Below are 22,309 nucleotides of genomic sequence, written 5' to 3' on the forward strand. Positions count from 1 at the left end.
GTGACAAATTTGTTCTGATACTTTATTGCTGTGCTACTTAGTTGGTAATGGCACAGCATTAATGATTCCCATAGCTTTACTAAACCAAGATAAAATACCTTTCCTACATATGTTGCAACTCCATCTGAGATTTATTTCTTCTTCCCATCTGTGAAGGTGGATAAGGGACTTAAGTTTTGGAACATATGATGGCTTATGGTGAGGTAGACTGGTGACATCATTTAATTTCTTTGGATACCCTTTCCAAATCAGAGGGCAACCTGTCTGCTTACATCATGCTGGTTGCCTATCATTCTTCTCACTTTAGATCATGATCTGAATACATATCATTTATGTTTTTTGTCCTCAACATATGTGTTAGGCAGAAGAGTTCACTCTTGCTGGAAATTTCTTTCAAAATTAGATTCAGTTATAAATGGGATAGCAAAGAAAAAACAATGGAAAAAAAAAAACTATATCCATCACAAGATATTAAATATTAAGTAAAAAAATTATTTAAAAAACCCTCACCTTATGCATAGATAAATACCGGCCTTTCTTTCTGGGCCTAATATTGGTCAAGCTTTGTTCTTCCCTGACATTGCATCTTCTGTCCAGTTTAGTCCCTCAGCCAATGTCCCTGTCTTTTCTAAATCACAGCTTTTAAGCATTTCCAAATTACTTATGTTGCATAGGAAACCCCCAAGATTTTAAGATGGTATCTCACCTCTTCCTGTAAAACCACCCTGATTATCACATTCACCTGCATTGTTCTCCCATGAGTATTTGGGGTTGTTCCTAGAAATAACAAAGGATACATTTTCATGTAGAATCAAGGCAAATGTATTAGAAATATAATTGTAGTTTTTATAGACCTTTTTTCTACTTCAAAACAAAAAGTGTTAAACTCTGGAAAAGAATACTTAAAAGATTATAGCCACACTCATGCTACAAACTGCTTTGCACATACAGTCATCTGAGACAATTCAGATGACTCTTCTTCTTATAATCTGTTATCTGAAATGATCATGTATTTTGTTGATACCTACAGAGAGAAATAGTAGCTAACCCTATATGCAATTAGCCTGATATGGTTACATATTTTTTGAATAAAACAGACCATGTTCTTTTTTGGTGGGGTGTTTATAAACTTTCATATTTATGGAGATATGCTCAGGCTTTGCTAATTAGAGTCTGACTTTACTGGCAGTCACAATTAGAGCTGTTCAAGATCAAAAAAGTAGAGCATGGGCTCTGTTTTTTTGTAATTCTTCAGACAGCAGGTTACCTAAAAAGGTGTAGTGGGATGGCCCTATGTCAACCTCTGCTTCCAAGCATACAGAAAGGTTCTGCTCAAGAAAAATCAACAAAACGAAATACAAAAATACAGATTTTGAGGCTAATTGATAAAAAGTCTTTATAAATAAATAATAGTTTAGGGGAATTAATTAAAAAGTTCTGTATAGTTTTCTAAAATTATTTTTTAAACTATTATCAAAGCAACAGAACTTAAAAACTCATGGTCTGAATTTTACCAAACTTTCCACAAAACCAATTTATGTTGAAAGGTGGTATGCATAGGGGGAACTTATTACTGTGCTGATGATATGTGCTTTCATTCCTAGTGATCAAGAAGTACTGCTTCCGCTTAATTAGAACTTTGTCTTCACTAGCAGAAAGTCACAGTGAGCATAAGTCTTTGGTCATTCTGTTCTCAGTAGCATAAAAAGTGAGTTTAAGAGGAAATCCTCCCCCTTCAGGATGTATTGAAATCTTTGTTATGCAGTCTACATTTTTCTTTTCCATAATTTCCCACTCTTCCTAGCACAATTGAGAATGCTCTTGAGATTGCACTAAGCATGCTTAGACTGCCCCCAGGACACACTGAAAGGGATGTGGTTCTTCCTTCACCTCGTGCATAGCCAGATTAGTCATTGAGGGAGGAACTTTAAAAAGGAATTAGTGAGCAGTTAGAAATTTTTCCCTTTTAATAGCTTGTTATGGAATAATCCTATGCCAGGAATAGACATGTCAGTCTGGATAGTAAAAGTCATGGTCCAATGCCATGGAAAGTAAAAGATTTTAGTAGACAGATTCTTCTGCTCCAGCGCTACAAAGTGCATGTGTGAAAACAGTCTTTCTATCTTCTTGACACTATTAACAGTCAGTATTTAATACAAATACTGGTTCAGTCACCTTTTTGATTAACCACAACAATTACGCATTCAAATCTTAAAATTTGTCAATTAAATGTAGACAGTACAAAATATGACCACATGTCAAAAAGCCCATTTAGAGGTGTTTCTTCATACCACTAAAACAGAAGTTTGGAAGAAGAATTTAACCTATGTTTGGAACTGGTTTCGTTGTGACTCCTGTTGCAGTTTGATACACATTCTTCAGCCTTCTCCACATCCTAATTTCTGCTGCTTCCTGTTACTCAAAAGAATTTTTTTTCATGCATCCAGTGTTTTGTCTCTGTAAAGAGTCTGCATTTAAAATGGAATCCACATTTTTTTAAAAAAGATGTGCATTCACATCTTTAGGTGTGTGGAGGTTACTAAGCTACTTTGATTTATATATGTTATGCTATAAATCCTAAATCCCTTGCTTTCCAAGATTTTTTGAGCAGAACAGCTGAGCTGTGGCTGCCAGTGGTTCCATTCTCAGGGTGAGAGATTTAGAGATGACTGGCTGTGGCTTGTGTGATGGAAGCCAGTTCAGTATTTATGTTTTGAAATTTTAGAATAAAATAACATTATGGCCTTCTTTTTAATCCAGCAATCTCAATCTATGTCTTCCTTTCATCTATTTCATGCCAACAATCCATTCAGTACAAATAAAGGGCTTTATGCTGTGATTGGACTGTGTGATTGCCATGTTTTTGAAAGTTATCAATGTGATGTGCATTTGTATATCCAAATAGTATATTTCTTCTGATGCATATAGGTATCAAGAAAACTTGAAAGCTCAAATAAGTAAAATAGTGAGACAATGAAGTCATAAGATCAAAGAGAATTTCTTTCCCTTATTCTATATTTGTCTCGATATTCCTGATATTTGTCTCAATATTCCTGTCTCATTCCTCAAAATGTTAAGAATGACAGTTAGGGAAATGAATGAAATCCAGGAAGTGCATATTTAACATCTAGTCAGTTACCAAAAAAGAGCCACTGTAAGGCTACCAGAAGCATAATGGTTTTCTGTGTAACATATTCATGCTGGTTCTAAGATTAGGAACTGTCACTACAATCCCACATCACCTGAGTAAGTGCAAGACACATAAATCCAAGAGTTCTGCTGCTATAAAAATGTCAATGAACTGAATGGCATGAAAGTACTACAAGATATTTGTCTACATGTACACCAGCTATTAGGATGCAGGCACTGATAGAGGATTTAATTGACAAATCTGGCCCTCTCATTTTTTAGTTAACTTACTAACCTTGAAGAGTTTTCATTTGATCTATAGAACTGAGAGTGTCCAAAATATGAAGAACTGACGACTTACCTGTAAATACCATTTAAAGTTAAAGTTACTGTTTTAAAAAGTGTTGCACCATCTTCCTGTATTTTATTCAATTTATGATATTCATGTGCTGAAAGCCCTACACCTAAGGTCTTAAAACTAAATTCTATATGTAAGGGATACACTTTAAAATGCTGAGGGATTGTAAAGGAAGGATATGGGCAGGAAACAGAAAATTAATCAGAAGGCAAATTCCAAATGGTGATGTGTTCAGACAACATGTGGAAAATATAACAGTCTAGATGGGAAAATGAAAGGACCTAAAGGATTTCAGGGAGGTTTTGTGGGTTTTTTTATTTTATTTTTTTGCTTTTTGCAATGCTTTTATGGAGACTACTATGATGTCTAGCAGGTCATAACTGTATTTTCTCTTTGGTTCTGGTAGATTATGAATGAAATTACTACACAAAGCACAGTGCTAACTGACAGCAATCATAATAGGAATACTGATAATCTTTACAGTGTGCTATATATATATTTAGTCCCACAACTAAAACTAAAGTCTCTCTTGGAAATATAGGTACAACTTCAGTTTAAGCAAGTGTTTGATAATGTATCTGGTGGCAGGGTAAGGACAAAAGAAGGATCATCTTTAATTCTTCCTGCAAAAGGGAAAGACAAAGGAGTCTAAGTTGCTAGAAAATTTAATGTGCACTTAATTTTTTTTCATGAAATAAACATTTCTATCTATAGTGGGCATCACTACAGCTATAGAAAAGATGAGACAGTGCAAAGAGGAGCAAAATTATATAGAATCAGAAGGGCGATATAGAAAAATATAAGACTAAGTACCAAAAGCTGTAGAAGAATAATATTATGCTGACATGTGGGGTCAATCACTATACTAACTGAAGTTAAAAAAACCCCAAATACAGCAGTTGGTGTGTTACCAACTTTAGTTGCAGTGTAAAGCAGAAGTCTTGAAGACTTTTCCTTTAAGTTGTTAACATCTATGTCCTTGAATACCTTTAGAGAGAAGAGGAGGACTTAGAAAATACTGGTTCTACAGCAGTCACCATTTGTAATTATGAACTATTGCCTGAATCTATTAGCTATGAAGCCACCTGTTTGCTCAGTATAAATAGCTTAGAATTTCCTGGAAGGAAATTACACGAAGCATCAGTAAGGAATGTTATTACATTTTCGGGTCAATATGACTATCATTACTTGTCATTTATCCTTTCTTACTGATATCATGTTTGGCAGCCAGTATCATAGAAGACTAAGAAATTGTTGCTCTGTATTTTGTTTTCATTGGTGTTAAATTAGCCTGTTCAGTAATGGCAGTCATCCATTCTGCTTGTTTTAGTGGATCCTTGGTATTTTGTTTTTCTTATCGTGCACTGTAAAGAGAGCAATATGTAAAGATGCACTAGTGCTTTGATAGTTCCAGATGCATTAGACCATCAGGGCCTTTGGATGTAAATGTTTCCGTACATGCTTTAAAAGGATGCAGAACGGATTTCACCTATTCTCTCTGCTATGGATATACCTGGCTTTGGCACAGAGACAGGAAAAGAAGGGAAAGTTCCTGGAGCCCTGTGCTGTCTTCTTTGTGCTCTAGCTTTCTCTGGTCATGTGGCAAAGCCAGCCTAGTCCTAAGAAGAAACCTCAACTTACAGTAGGTGCCTGTGTTCAGTTATATTCAGGCTGGATTGCTGGCTTTGTGCCCCTGACAGAAACAGTTTAACAACATATTACTTTTATGATTCCTCAGCCTTTCTTGTAGTCACTGCTGCCTTTGAAACATAACTGCCTATTACTCACTTTGTACTTTTAAACTATATAATTTAAATGGAGAAACTGAAGTTTCAAGTACCTATTCCAGCAACTAACACGGATAACTGGAATACTACAATACTCTCCTACGCTTAGCGATAACTTTCATATCTCAGATGTATTTAAAAAGTCGACTTTTTAATGTTGCTTACTTTATTTCAGTTTCGAATAAGATAAATAACATGTTCAGATAAATCTCTCATATCTTCCTGATTCCTCAGTAATATTTAGTTCTTATCCCCACTTTTCAAAACATTTACGTTATGTGTTTCTGCTTTTTCAATAGTATTTTTCACTAAATTCTGCATGCTGTCATCCCCATGTACAAAAAAACCTCCTATACTTGGGATATATTTGAATAAATGATTCATTTCCAGAGTTCTTGGACATTTAAATAGATTTTTAAATAACAAAAAACAATGATTTTATCCTTCAAATTTGAGTCACTGAAATTTACGTACCAATTTTATTTAATATACGCAAGGCAAATTTGAAATCAACACTGGTGTATAAAATATGAAGCATATTTAAATAGTTAATGTCAAATGATGTGATCGGGGTGCATTATAATTGAATGTGCAGACCTTGCAACATAACTGTTTTTTATTCAGTTATAGGTGCCCAGCGCAGGAGAAGTCCCAGTGCCCTTGCCATTGAAGTATTTGAATCACATTTGGGAAGTCATATTTTACAGGTAAAAAAATGGCTTTTCCAAGAAAAATCGAAATAACTAGCTAGTTATATTTCTGCCAATAATTTGAATAGTGTTATTATCAGCACTTATATTGATGAGATATTTTTGTTTTAAAGCTCATATTTCCTTCTTTTTAGAAAGACCGTAATTGAAAGAATACTAATGAAAGGGAGGACAAGTATTATTTAGCTGAATCACAATATTTTGTTGTTTAAAACTATGCAGTAGGTGTTTGCTCACAGAATGCCTTTATATGTATGTGTGCACAAAACAGTATTTTGTGTTGGTGATTTGATTTGCCTTATGTGTCACATAAAGATTTAGGAGTTTTTTTCTCCCCGTTTTGGTTTATGAGCACTGCTTTCCTCCCTTATATCCCAGTTGGCACAATTATATATCATAAATTTGCAACAATCTGCAAAAAGAAAAAAAAAGGAACAGCAGCATGCCTTTTAGGTCTCCCTAGCTATGAGATAAAAACTAATCTAATGTTGTCTAAGAATTTGGTCACACTGTACAACTTGTTATATTCCAGGAAGATTAAACTGGGGAAAAAAAGACTTGATGGAAACATTCTTATGCATACTTTGTTTTTTCAGGGTTACTACAACCTTTCTTAGGTTGCAATAATCAGACATGGAACAGAAGTAGTTAAGAACAAAAAAGTGATGTTTTGTCAGCATGGCAAAACCCCAGCACTGCTGAAATAAAAACCACATAGTCTTTTCTAAGTGCAGCACTGAATCACTGCTCTTATTTAGCAATGTACACAGCTTCTCCATGCAAATATATTGCTTGGTGTATTATCTTTTGAGAGGTACAAAAGAGGTAAATTAGGATATTATCATGAGAAATATTCCACTTAATTTGAAATGATTGAGAGCTATCTCTCTGTACTAACTCAGCTGTGGCATTCAAAAGCACTATGGATAATGTCAGATTTTTCACATCTTTATAAAGTAACTCAATGCAGAATAGCAACAAAGATAATTTTAGGAAAACATGACATTAGCTAGTAGAATTAATTTCTCTTTGGAACAAAAATAATGAATGATTTACTTAGTTGTATACTCTTGGCAAAGGTCTAGGTCAAGGTTTTGATTTGGTTAGCGAATACTTGTATTATAGTTACTGTTTCAAAGGTATCTGCAACAGCATCTAAGTAGTGTTCATATTAGATGGAAACACTTATGTAGTCTCATAACTGTAGAAAAAATGATGAAATAGCAGTTTTGTGGTATTTCAGTTTAAGTAATTTTTCAGTGTGTTGTTCTGAGTATAAACATGTACTATATATCCTAAAGGTATGTTTTTTACAATATGAATTTTAAGAAATATCTAGATACAACCTCATTGAGACTGATCTACATACACTCCTTAAATATTAGGTATGACCCTTGGAATGAAAATGAAAAAACCTAGGATGGTCACGTTGAAAACTACTTGATGTTTGAGTTTTTCACATATTGCATATTGAAACAATTAGTGATTTTAGTGATTGTACTACTTATTTAAGGTACATCATCATCCCCCTCCCCCCCTTCTTTTTTTTTTATACTTACATGTGTTAAGGTATTTTCAGGATATAACTATCATAGTACGAGTAAAAAAATGTATCACACTTGTACCTGTAACTGAGGATTTTCAGTCAAAATTACCATCAGCGTTGTATTAGGTATCTGTTGAGGTGTGGCCTTTTCAGAGAGGGTGTTGCTTTTACCAAACTACTCCCATAAATCTCTCAATTGATGATGGAAAGTTCCGCTCTGACATTTAAAATATAACGGACTATTGATGATGGATAAAGGACAAAATGAGTTAATAATGGTGGCGAGATTGTCATGGTATATTAAAAACTGTTATTTTAGCAGAGTAATCAACATTTGCCAGGGAAGTCTAGATCATGCCTTCAAATGCATCACTTTTAACAGATCTGAACAAACTTCAAAGTACTACCTTGTGGTCTTGTAGGTAGAAAGGTAATCTCCAGAAGACCAAATGTTTTTTAAAACAAAGTCAGACAGATTCTGTGGTGGAATACAGTTCTAACGAGTTCTCATTTAGTCTACTGCTCGTAGAAGTGATTTTCAAAGCAGTATTGTGATAAGTATTGTTTGCAAGTGAAGTAAGCAACCTTGATTATACCTGGGAAATACCTGTGTTTCATTTCAGAGTTTGCTATTGGAGGAAGTTGAATGAATATTTAGTTTGTTTAATCCCTTTTGCTATTAATACTTTGAAGACTGGGTTAAGTGTAAGCTCAGAAGTTAAGGAGCCTCTCTAATCCTTCTAATATTTTGATACTTCAAAATCTATTGACAGACACATGAGGAGCATAATACAGTATGTTTAAAAAAAGTGTATATAGTTTATTTATAGTGATGTTCTAAAAACAGAAATAGAGGTGCATCTTGCCGTATTTTACATTTTGATTCTATGAGCAAGTGGTGTCAATCATGACAAAAAATTTCCAAGCCACAGCTGGTTGCTTCATATAATGCTGTAGAGATTCCCACAGTATTTTTGAAGCCAAAACCACTGTCCATTATGTTCTTGGGGAAAAAAGACACCACAAAAGACGAATGCCCAAACACTATTCTGTGAGAATATTCGCATCAGGGCAAAAAGTCTTTTAAATGATGTCTTTTAAATCATTCCACCTGAATGATGAAAAGTGGAAATGTTTGTAATAGATGAGAAAAATATATAATGGAAATAGGTTAATCAATTTTGACAAGTCTCTGATTTGCCAAATTGCGTGCTTTGTTACCTTTCATATTCTTCTTCTTAAAAGTGGTGTTACAATGGAAATAGACTTCAGTAAACACATCTTCAATTTTACGTTTCTGTTTACATATTTTATATTGGTTTCTTAAGTAAACCCAGTAAAAAAATACTAATTCTGGTACCTGCTATTAAAAAATTTGGCTGAAACTGGTTGTAAAAATTAGCAAGATTATAATTTTTTCAGTGCTCCTGGATTTTTTCTCTAACTTCATTGCTGTTGAGAAGGTGTGGAAAAGGGTCAGTAACCCCATATTCTTCATATAATCAGGAATGATCAGGAAATGTAGAACTAAATATAGAGAAAAGGGAAAGTTAGTGAATATATTTGCATATGCAAATTAGCTTAATTGATACTGCTTGCCTCTACAGGGATTTTTCATTACAAACTGGAGTGCTACATTGTTCAGCTCATATTGAGTAATTTAGTAACTAATGAGACCAGTTTGCACTAATTTGCATATGATAAATGAGCTTAATTGCAGTAAATAACTTGGAGGCATAATTACTTAATTTTCCTGTGTTGCATGGCTTTTAAGTTCACGTATGAACAACTCAAGATAATTTTGCATATTTAAATTAGTTGCTTTTAAAATTCTTGAACAAAAAAGAACACACCTTACAATTTGAACTGTAAAACAATTAAAAGTAAAATGTACAGTATTTTCAAATAAAATTTAATATTTAAAAAAATATGTATTTCTTCCTTGAAAAATACCAGTGGCCTCTTACAGAATAAAAATATTTGGGATTAAACACAATGGAATAGTTTTAAAGTCAGAATAGGGTAGAAAAATGGTATATATATTATAAATAATAATAGAACTATATCTGAACTGTAGTGACCGGTACATATTTTGTATTTCTGCATATGAGAGTGATAACTTTCATAAGTGCACTCTTTTGCTTCAGCAGTGCATGTTCTACTTTTAAGAAACTCTAACACTTTCATATAGCATTATATTACCGTACACAAGAACTTAGACACTAGTCTTAGATTGTCTATACTGTCCTACCTCTACCTAATTTTGTGTGAAGAAATCCTTAAATCGGAGAGATAATGAAGTGTCAGTGCAACAAAGATGTAATTTTTTTTCTTTCTTTTGGTTGTGGTTTTTTGTTTGTTTGGGGTTTTTTTGTTTGTTTTAGTGGATTTTGTCAACGGTGAGCACCAAATGGTGATGAATAACTGTTGTGACAGATTTCTACCATGAGTTTCAAAAACAAACCAAACAAAACCAAACCCAAAATCAAAACAGACAAAAAAGATCCTATTTGGTTTCTGCTATGCCCCTAAAGTTATTCCTCATTAGGTACTTTTGATAGAATTGATAGAATTGAACTACTGAACTAAACAGGGAAAAAAGCTTTCAAACCCAACTACCAATCTCATGAACAATCCAGTCCTGTAGTGAAATACTTTGTACACCTGTAATTTACAAATGGATGAAAATCACTGAATTCTCAATCTTTCCCGTAAGGGAGCCCATCTACCTTCCTAGAAGCTTTTCCTAAGCCTTACTGAACATTAACTTGAAAAATTTATGAGACTTGCATTTCCCTTTTGCTTTATATTCTACCTTTTTGTCCCATTAAGAACGTATTTTGTGATGAACAAAGGTCTTTGGAATTGCAGTATCAGATTCAATGAGGGAAGAAAAATCAAGTCCCTATTAAGATCAAAGGAAAGACAGCCTCAACACAAACGTTCTGACTATAAGCCATATTCTTCATCATCATGGAGCCAAGAGCCACAAGATACAAACCACTAAGCTTGGATAGAGTGTTTTGCAATTCAGAGAGAGGATACCTGTAGTAGATGTGCAGTTGTGTCCAACATGACCTAGCAAAGTCATCTGTAGTACAGACAAGGTCTCTAAGCCCTTGTTTTACTTCCTAGCAGCCTCTCTATCAACACAGGCTATATCATGTAATGTAGTCTTATAACGGGAGCAGAATTTGAACTACTTGCAAGTTACATATGGCTCAGATGCTGCAGTTTGGCTTCACTCCATGCAGTGGTCCCAAGCTTTCCATGAATCAAAGGCAATTTGATATTTTGTAAATGTTATTCACATCTTTTTTACACCACTGGAAGCCCAGCTTGTCAATGGAACTTCATGGAGATTTAATTGTTTTTACCTCCATCCTACAAAGAAGCCACAGGTTATTAGACCTATTGATGTTATTTCAGCTTTTCTGTATTTAAGGTCAACAGACTACCCACACCCTATGGACATAAGAAGCCTGATGAATTGCTAACATTGTGTACCAATTGAAAGATGTGCCTCATTCTAATAGTATTATATTCCTATTTTAGAATTATTTTCTTTTATTAACGTATCCTGCGCTGTGGTAAGACTAACATGAAACTGTACAAATATATGCTGTATGTCAATATAGTCTACTACTGTTCTTCAGAGTTGGTCCCTTATTAATTGTGAAGTAAATGTGTGGGATAAAGGCAACACCTTGGTTTCTAGTGAATCACTCCAGGTGATGCCACTACCAGATAGAGTAGCTTAGACTATATCTGGGTCACTGGGTAATTTTCTGGAGCGTGTCAGATGATCTTAAATTTCCTCGGGAAAAATTAGAATTAATAAGTCTTTTCACTCCAAGTGAACACTAACAGTTAGTCTTCTGTTTGCAGGCAGCTACTACCTCATCAACCTGCACTGCTAAACTACAAGAAAGCTCTGTCTATAATTGTGTTCTAGATGTTGACCCTATCCCACTGAGCTGTCTAATAGCTTCAAATAACAGATTGAATCATACATGTGATACTCTCAGAAGTACTCATGGGCACCTGAAAGACCAACTGAATGCTAACAAATATTGTTAATATCTCCATAGTTACAAAACAAAGGAAAAGGCTTTTTCCCATATTCAACCAGAAAAATTGGTACTTATTATTGGGAAAATGTTTCCACGTTCTCCTCAAGTTAATGCTCTTTTATCATCCAGTTTATAAATGAATATTATCAAATACAGAAGGTGTAGAGGCAAATACCCAGAAGGAAACTTTCACATCAGAGTTTTTACGCTGTTGTCCAAATGGGTCTTGTCTTTAATTTCTGTTATTTTTGCAGCATTGTTTAATACTCTTCATAGGACAATGGTATTCTATCAGGCTTGGTATAGACAAAAAGTGGAAAGAATTCACTATACAATTTCACTACAGTGTTTAGTCATGTTTGGAAGACATCACTATGTACCTATAATAATTAGATTAGAATGTAACAAGACAATGACACTGTTCATTTTTTCTAACAGCATCTTGCTGGAGACCATGCAAGTAAAGTTTTGTATACATTGTAAATATGCATGTTCAGCATGCAACCAGTTTAGATTGTGCAAAACCTGTGAATCTTTTTTGTTAAGGTAAAGTAGAGGTCAGTGAACAGAGCAAGTTATTTAGTTTTTGCAGTAATGGATGATTGTGGATGAAGGTACAGAGTTATGCTATTAACAGAAGTTTCTCCTGTAATGAAAACAAGTACTAATACTTAGCTTTGTAAGCACACTCGCAGGAATTAAAATCGGCAAAGCAGTATGGATAATCATAATTGAACTAGAAAATACATAGTTCTAAAATTTGTCTTCCTCACAATGTTTGAGTATCGCAAAACCTTGGAGTGTTTTAATAGGATAGAAGCAGTAGAAAAACAAGTACAAGCTCACAATAAGTTTAGAGGCAGTTCTGTGGCTGGCTAGGCTATAGCTGAGCAGAAATCTTTCTTCCAATATTTGAATTATTACAGGGAGCCCCATCTGACAAGAAAGTGAAAAAAAGTGGGAAAATAGACAGGAAAGTGTTGGAGTGCTATAAGATATTAGGGAGAAGATTTATCTTCTCATTTGCTATTTTCAGTTGCTCTGAGTATTACATAATGAGGTTATCTCTGTATAACACTAGTCAACACAGAAATAGTGACACGAGACTAAAGGTGAGGGAGCAGCAGATGGTAGTGCTGAGGGAGGATTTTTCCAGGCTGTAAAAGGTGTTAGCAGAAAAGACTTCTACTGGCTTGGAGATTTGCAAAGGGCAGTTGCTAATGATGATGTCAGTGGTACACTTTCTGAGGACAAGATGACCATTCTGCTTTTTTCAGCCTGCATTGGGTTAAAGGGGTAGATGACCAACTGACCTTTGTTAGCGTGTTTCAGAGGCAGACAAAAAGAGGAAAATGTGAAAAAGCTGACAAAACTTAGGATATGTTGGACAGCATAGATCTGTGCTGTTGGAAAGTAAAGATTTTGGGGATGAAATAGAGGTTAAATTATGCATCAGTAACCAAAAATAATGTGGGAATTAAGAGATGAATTAAGACGAAGTAATTGTTATAGATGAAACCACACAGCAAAGTGATTCTAAGCTTTCTCTTCACAGTGAAGAGCTGTGTGTAATGCAACACGACAGAATGAATACATAGCAAGGCAGAACTGAGGATCTGGAGATCATTTAAACTTCTAAGATGGAATGATTTCTATAAGGCACACATGTAGTCTGCTTTGTATACTTAATTTTTTAATCTGAACCTCCTTATTATCATGTACAGTTTATTTTTTATCAGTTTTGTTCCTGAAATTAAGTGACATCCAGAATGTACAGGTACAAAACCAAAAGGGGCACTCGTTGCTTTCAACTAAGTACAATGCAGAAACTGAACACAGGAAGAGGAATTAGACACTTAATCTACATCTCAATCTGAAATCAAAATCATTCCGTATGCAACCATGTTTTATCTAGAAAAGCTGACAACTGTATAAAGTTCAAATTAGTCATTCAGAAGAGTGAGATAACAGTAATAAATGGGATGCTGTAATGCCTTGGTATAAACTCAACAAACGTGATGGATTTATGATGTAAGAAATGGTAGTATATACACAGAGGGGAGTACAACCTTCTAAAACTAATACAATTTCTAAGTGGACAGGACCAAAGAAAATAATCTGGATTATTCTAAGAGCCTTAAATTAGAAACAAAGTCTTAAAAAAAAATAAAAACTGAACAAGGCAGAATAGTGTTAAGTTACTAAGCATTACATTGAGAAAAAGATAGACACACAGTCTACTTGGAAAGAGTAATTTGGGGTGTCATGAAATGTCTAGTTATTAACTGCTCAAATACCTCACACAAACACAGTTTAAAGGTGGGAAAACAGTGTAAACACTGATATGTTGTGAAAAGAGTCATAGAACTCTGGTAAGAAAAGATGAGTATTTTGCTTTGTGGTGCACCTTTCCAGGGATAAGGCATATCCAGTAGCAGTTTCCTCTTTACGATTTAAGGATAGATGCTATTTCAACTTTCTAATATAGCTAAATATATAAACTACGTAAGAATCTGGTCTGATCACCAGTCTTTCCTCAACTACTTTGTAGACTGATAGTCTTAGAAGATCATCCTGTTGTAGTAAAAGGGTAAACTCTTACACCTTATGTTATTTAGAACTTTAGAAATCTAATTGTGCATTTTATATGAGTGTAAGTGATTCAGAGTAATTATAAGTATTTGAAGCTGAATGGAGGGAGAAAGACCTCTGTCACAGAAAGTTTAATCTTGTGGGCCTCTGTTCACTGGTGGATGCTCTTTTGCACTTTAAACGTGTAAATGCCACTGAATGCTATGATATGGCTCTGGTTTTACACCGGTTTAAATTATAACAGAAGCTAGCCTGATACATTGCACATTTCTAAAAAGGACTAGGAACAAAGGCTAGATCAGAATCTGAAAAGGTTAAAGGAGTTGCACAGACAGCGCAGTTACAAGGGATAACTCAGGTCCATTAGCTGGAACACATAGCAAGAGGGTTTCCTGGGTTCAGGAAACTCGAAAGGTGCTAATTTGCATACTCCAATTTGTCCCAGTCACAGTAAGTGCATCAGATTGACTCCATAAGGGCAGAGCTTTCAATCAGGAGTTATGGCAAAGGTATAGCATCCTAGCGGTTGCTGCCCAAGGGGTTATATGCTAAAAGGAGAATGGGGGAGGGATGGGAAATAGCAAATTGTTTTGCAATCGGAGCTTGAAGCAATACACTTAAACCCACATTTTATATGGCAGCTATATATAAAAGCATGCAGTTTCATTTAATAAAGAAATATTTGATCTGAGCAGGACACAGCATACCGTAGTGTGTCATTTAATTCCTGGGAAAGTATTTGAAGAAAATGACATACCTCAGCACTGTTTGTTGACCGTTTTGTTGTCACCTGCTGAGTGTTGTCATTTCCATAGCCAGTGGGCTGTATTGAATCAGACAGAGGGAATAGGTCATTAAAAGAAATGGAGGACTTGCTGCAGCCTGTAGATGCTGAAGGAGGAATTTTTCTTCAGATACATCAACAAAACACTATTTAGTGGAGTCTACATTCAACTATGATTTGGGATTTAGCCCTATTTTGCTCTGAAGTAAGGTGGCTTCAAAAGTATAGACAGCATAAACTAATGTGTGGGTTCACCAGAAAGAATTATACCTTCTATGGTGTTTGTAAAGATATAGGTGAGGACAATAAGTGTCCTGGTTTCAGAATACCTTGTGGGGTTGTTGGTTTTTTGTAATCACAGCATTCATCAAGAAAGGAAAACGGTGTTGATTTTATATAAATAAATAAAAATGGGGAAAAGTATATTTCATGGGCATGCTCTGCAAGTTAACAGATGTTTTTCTTCAGTCTCTTCAAAACATTGATGACAGTTTCAAAGATTACTGTATTCCTCGTTTCAGTTCTTATGAAAACAAAAAGCACTAGAAATAGGCTTTAAATATCTTTTGCACTCCTCTGCAATAGAAGTGAAGGGCAGCACTATGTGCCCTCTTTTTCCTCGGGTGCTGGCAAAGGGAAATGTTGGAGTCTGCATACAGAGAACACAAGTGGAGCATGGACAGTTGGGATTCATGTGAATGGTATTGTTTAAGGCTGCTTTTAATCCTGAGCTATTTCATCATATCAGCTATCTCCTAGTCACTTTTTCATACTTTTTTTTTTTTTTTTTTTAACTGTGAGGTCTAAATAAATATAAAAATCAAACATTAACATGGAAGCTGTGTGTGCAGCCTTCCCCACTGCTATAGAAGCTGGAGCCCCAGATGCAGTTCTGTATCCCCTGGATTTTACTTGGAATGTGCAAACACATTTACACAGACTTTAAAGCACGTAACATTTAAAGGAATACTAATATTGTTGAAATAAACAAGTCAGGCTTATAGAAAATACTCTCTGTTCTGAAGTATATTATCTCAAAAGTTGATTAAAAGTGGTTGTTTCAATTAGTTGCTGCTAAAATGTCACTGTATTAGAATTTCCACCTGTACAGAAAATAAAAAGGGGACTATGGAAACATATGATAACATTTCCAGAAGTGAGGTAATTGTGTGTAATTACATTGTATCATATTTTCTTTTGGGGACATTTAATAAGGTCACATCAGATGCAAATCAATGCTGACTTCTGTCATTAATTATGCACAGCACTTAGCCAATGAATTGTTTTCTTCTTTCAATTTTTTTTGTTTTAAGGAGAATACTATTTAGATGTACTGGTTTACATTACTGTAAGACTGTACCTCTTCATTAGTGTCTGATTGAATTCAGGTTTGATTTAATGAATTCTTCCCTACATATAGATAGTGATTTGAAGTGTGTATCATTGGCTTGCTTTGCACTTAGTATTAGAAGATACGCTGCAGTTGTATCTTCTGTTCAACTTAAAGATTTTAATCTTTATCACTTCATTCATGTTTTTTATAGCACAGAGGTGGTGGATTATCTGCCTTTAATGCACACTTTAAGGAGAAAAAAATTCTGTGATTGATGTGTGTCTTGTGTCTAGACTTCAGAAGTCCTCTTCACATTTCCAGAGGGGCTACAACTGAGAACAGTCACCATTATGGAGGATACTGTCTTTGCTATAGCAGCTGTCTCCTAGTCCATTGATAAAACCACTCTGTTGTTTACTTTCAAAAAAATACTAGGTGAAAGTATTTTTTTAATTAATTTATTTTCCCTCTCTTCCCTTATTGATGTAGTTTAGGGAGTGGGAAGAACGGAGATGCTAACAGTATAGGACTGGTCAGCTTTCTTCAGGCTAACAGTTAATGCTTCATAGTCCACAGTATGAAAAACACTTTTATTGAAAATAAACACAAAAAACCCAGAGTCTGAGTGGAGGCCTAATGTGTAACAGACCTGTAGAAACTCTGATATCCTCTGTAGAGTCTCAGAGAAGGTCACTTATAGGTGAGAGTTAAATTGAAAGCCTGGACACAGTGTTTCAGTATTCAAAACAACCAAACTTTTACACAAAAAATATATTTCTATTGTGGTTTAGAATTTTGAGGTTTATTTATATAAAGTATATGGTCAGTAGACAATTCTGGAAATAAGAAGACCTCTGTGTTAATCTGAGAACAAACAGTTTGGGGCATTAAATAATCTTATTGAAAGACTGTCCTGCTAAGCTTGGTGTTTCTCTTTTTGTCATCTTTGTCTTTCTTCTCTTTTTTTATTTTTAAATTTTTATTTTTACATTTACATGTCTGAAATAGTAAAGTTTAAGGTAGGGTTTTTCATCCTTTATAAATTATGTACTCAAGCAAAATCAAAGACAGAATATGATCCACCCTTTGAAGAAAAATGGCTAGTATTATTCTAAATATAAATAATAGTTATTAATATGTATATTAGAGGGCAGGAAACAATTCAGATTTTCAAGGATACAATGGTTGTTTTGGTCTATCAAAAAAAGTTAAAAAATACTTGATTTTGTTTATTGTAAAGCCAAGTTTATTGTCCTGGGAATGAAAGTCATGTTTTCATGTTTTTATGTGTCTAATTTCTTGCAAGTAGCCATTTTTATGTGTTGCAGTTGGCACACAAAAATAGATATTTTCTGTTGAACACCTAGTTGTAGGCTCCTAAAGCTATGCCTGTGAAAGATCAAACTACTTCAGTTGGCCAACAGAAGATACTACCCCTTCCTGGGGAAGGGCCTGTTCTTGTTCACTGGCGTTGGCATTGAGGATCTTATAGGGATTCTTATTTGTGCCTAGCAAGCCCCTCCCCCCCCCCCCCCCCCCCCCCTTCACATTTTAGGATGCAGTAGTCTACATTAGATTGGGCACATGCTGTGGGAGAGGAAGGCGGTTGCTTCATGCCTAGTCCTTGCATATTTAGGCTACTGAGTTTGTACTGCCCCCCATGCTTCCAGTATTTGCCAATGGCTAATTAGCAGCATTTGGCATTCATTCTACAAAAGTTTTCCCAACTCCCAAATAGATTATTCCTGATGAGGGTATGAATTATCTACATGTAAGAGACTTGGCAGGAAGTGACTGTAGCTACTATTGCTGAATTTAGGAGCATGTATACCCTTAAGCCTTGCTCTAGAAGAACATTCAGTGACGTCCCTCATGGAGAGGCTGTAATTTTGGGAGAGACCCCAAATGTAAATGGAAAATGGCCATTCTGATTTCTTACCTGAGGAAATGGTTAACATATCTTAATTTATTTGGTTTATCAAGCTTTGCTCCCAAGTATTAAGGTATTGTTGCATTCCCAAGGCAAAGGGGAAAAAATACTTTTTCAGAACAACTAAGGAAGAACAGTTGCAACACCAAAGCACAACATTTTAGTTAAAGTGTATTTTATTTACTTTAGTGTCAAGAATGTGCCCATTGAGGGTGATACATGCAAATTTCTAAGTAGGTGTCAATGATATGTTGGCAACTTTTTACATAGGGTTTTTTTGGGGGGGGTGGTTGTGGTTTTTTATTATTATTATATATAAAATTTTAATGTGGTGTGTTTTCCTCTTTATAAAAAAAAAGTCTTTGTGGTGTAATCCAAATCTTACATTTGCAGTTCCTGGCAGTAAAAAAATATTTAGGCTTAAAAAATAATGGATGCTATCAGCAGAGCTCCCCAGGCACGAGACAGGGAGTGAACATTTATAAATTTTACAGATTTGCTGCACCTGCAAAGTTTCAGCATCTTTGCCTAAATCACCAGGAACAGTAGAAATACTGAAATTAGATGTGTAGTGGCATCTGAAAGCATTAAGGGATGCATACTATGCTCAGATAGTACTCCTTAATAGAGAGGAACCACTCACTAATCCAAGAAACATGACTACTGGGCAGCAGCAGGCTGACCCACAGCAGTGAGACAATCGGGTTTATCAGCAAAGCCAGCAGTAGAGCCAGAAAAGGAAAGCTGACATCCAGATGCCAGTGATGCAGGCATCCTACCCAGACTTGGGCATATGGGTCCTGCATCTGTCAGTGTTACACCAGCAGTTGGCTCCCAACCTGGAGCAGATTCTGTATTCCCAATGAGTTAGAGATCCCAGCCAGCACAGTCACTGAATGGATAAGCCAAGTCTTCTGAAGCAGTGCTGTTATGTTTGAAAGGCCAACTTAGGTCAAAAGATGTCCTGTGAGATTGTACGAGGGCTTTTCCCATTCGTGGCAAGATTGTGATACGTCAGGATTTTTCTGCTTATGCAGGCATATAAAAAACAGCAGCACACTGAGGAATTGACAGTATTTTTTAAATGCCAAAAGAAAAAAAAAAATCCTTCTGAAAGGACTGGAACTTACAAGTGTTTTTTTTCTCATGTTGAGAAGAAACTTTGTTAATATTTACTCGCTCATTTTCCTGGGAGAATCGGTGTGGGTTCCCAAGTCAGCCTTGATCTCCAGAAACCCTGAAATAACTTCTCTTTAATAAAAAGTTCTCTTCTTATACTATCCCAGTCTCAAAACCCTCTGAGGGCCAAATCCATTTGTGCCACACCAAGCAATCTCAGAGAGTGAGAAAATCCCATGCCAGAGATGAGGGCTTCTGCCTCCCCTCCCCCCAATATTTTCTCCTTTAGCAAAGTTCTTTACCCGATACTACTTTCCCCTTATATAAGCCAAGGGGAGGGCTGTCTTTCAAGAACTTTGAAACGGAAGTATTCATTTAAGAATGAATTATTGGCACCAAGAAGCATCGAGGACATTCTAGGACTGAAAAATGCCATGCATTGACCTCCTTTACAGGCCAAAGGTATAAAAGAACTTGGAAAGCAAAGTTAAACCATCTTTAATTGCCTGTAATCTCATTCAGAGGTAGCTGAAGTGGAGCATTTGCTTCTTGGTTGACTTAGATCCTTAAACGAAATTCACTGTAAGCATTAAGTGGTCAAAATGCCAGAGCTGTGTACACCCTTGAATAGAGTAGATAGGTATTTCTTCACAGAGGGGGAAAGGAGTGGACTGTGAACGTGAACACATGCTACTTTTATCAGCTCTCCCCCACAGCTTGTAAGTTTTTATTTTGAAAATTTCTGGTCAACTCTTTCTCATATAGAATGCATATAGTATATAGAGATTTTTGGGAGCTGATCTTATAATTTGGAGGGCTGTAGAAGCCTCCTCTGTTCTAAGAGAGAGTGTACTGGAAGGATTACCGACAGCACAGTATGTACTTCAAAGCTCTTTAAATAAAAAATGACAATCCTTTAAAATAAGCAGCCAATAATTACTAATTCATTTAGTTAGTACTTTAAAAATTTTAGTCATTTGGAACTAATATGGCTTAACACGCTTCTGCCTTGGGTATTTCATTGTATTTTATCTATTATATGCTTTTATTTTAAAGTGTTGTGAATGAAAACAACAGTAATGCTTCTCTTAAAGGTGTGATTTTATGAGGTGTGGGTTTCCTTTTAACCAATACTTACATTGATTGGCATAAGGGAGGTTTTGGTTTTGTATTAAAATAGAAATGTTTTGCAATAAAAAATCAGGAGTATAAAAGGAAGAGATGGCACAATGCCCATCTTTTATTATTTTAACCCACGAAGACATGGGTAAGTTATGTCTTTATAAACCTCTCTTGAGATAAAAAAGGACATTTTTAATTTTTTAAAAACAGAAACAAAAATGTCCTCTGCTCAGTTTTCTTTTTCTGTACAGTAAGAGTTCCTTTATATTTCATGTAGTTTGTCATTAATATATGTAGTACTTTGAATGTTAGGTACATGATTGCCATGCTGTGATTTGTGACATACAATTTTAGAGATGTCATAGGTGTCTGTCACCATAATCTTATTTCTTATATTGCATTTTATGCATTACATAAGGAATAAGTACTTCATATTAGAAAAAAAAGGAAAATAAAACCATGGAGGTAATTCCCCAGAAAATCTCTTGTTGGAAGGTATCGAAACCTTTAAAAAACTGCTCTGCGTCATTTTGCTGATTATGCTGTTTCATTAAACTGTATTAATTCCTGATTTTTCTTACTACACGCAAATTGTGTCTTTTCTGGCAGAAGCACCTGAGGCATGCAGAAGGCTAACTTTAGACTTAGAAGGCATTTCACAATTATGAAATAAAGCTTTTGTTGTGAATTACCTGTTCAAGCAAATTTTCCTCTTTCGTGACTATGGCAGAAGCATAGAAATTAACCCTCATTGTCTAGAAGCAGATTCTGTGAGTGTTCCTCACATGTTAGCACATCAAAAAAGCTCAAACTAACATGAATTTAATGGGAATAATTTAAGGGGAGGGGGAACATTTTTTCCTGATTAATGTAACAGCCAATGTATTCATAAATTACTTTTTTCATTAAAATCTTAAGTGATTTTATTTAGTGATTATTCAGGTACTCTGTGTTTTATGCATTTTGACTGATGTATTCTACAGGCACCCCAAGGAAGGGCAGACGTGAATGCCTGGGTGTTTCATTCTGTCCTGTCAGGCTGAAGGTTCAAATGTGAAACTTCTTGGTTGTCACTGTTCAAAATAGGAATATTAACAGGAAAGCAGTAGTGAACAACAATGCAGACTATATTAATTGTAGATTAAAAGAACTGTCAGGAATACAGAGGTCTCTATTTGGCCATCCTGTCCACAGGAAAAAAAGATATGGCTGTGAAATTCAGTAGGCATTGCAGATGGCTACATAAAGATACAAGCATTCCTTTATGACCATGTAGGTTTATCATCCATTTGCATGACCTCTTCAGCACAATTGATCTACAAAAGATCCTGAAGAGGAATAATAAGTAAGCCATGTGGCAGTGTTCCGATTTTGCTCTCCTTTTCCCTAAATATTGTGTATTTTGAAATATTGCTGCAGAGCTAAACCTTTGGGTCATGTAATAAATTTTTAGCTAATCATCTGAAATCAAATTCCTCCATGAACTTTATGCAGCTCGAGCCAGAGTATGTAGTTAATGGTATTTTAAAAATTCAGTCCAAATAAAAGATGAGAATACCTAGCACAGTAAATTAGTGTCATGTGGAAAACACTGAATACACAGATTTTCTACAAATTGCTGCTGTTTTTACAATACAATACAAAGACCAAAATCTTGTAGAGAACAGACTAGCAGAACTGAAGTCAGCTGAGAAACAAGCACAGATGCATTTATCTTTGAAATAAAAACCACACGAGTATTACAAAAGCCACAATGAAAATTTAATAGATTTTATTTCAGTTGTTCACAGGAATATAACTGAATTTTTACTCTGAAAATGAGAACA

The 22,309-nt window shown here is 35.2% G+C and overlaps 1 protein-coding gene across 1 annotated transcript in view; it reads left to right on the forward strand.

Annotated features, from left to right (window-relative positions):
• NPAS3 (neuronal PAS domain protein 3) overlaps positions 1–22,309 on the forward strand; it is a 611,298-nt gene that overhangs the window by 298,684 nt on the left and 290,305 nt on the right. Inside the window, exon 3 of the mRNA XM_040602139.1 lies at positions 5,899–5,981. Coding sequence (XP_040458073.1) covers positions 5,899–5,981 — 83 coding nt within the window. The remainder of the gene's footprint in view (positions 1–5,898; positions 5,982–22,309) is intronic.

Source organism: Falco naumanni, chromosome 7 (genome assembly GCF_017639655.2).
Source record: "Falco naumanni isolate bFalNau1 chromosome 7, bFalNau1.pat, whole genome shotgun sequence".
NCBI lineage: Eukaryota > Metazoa > Chordata > Aves > Falconiformes > Falconidae > Falco > Falco naumanni.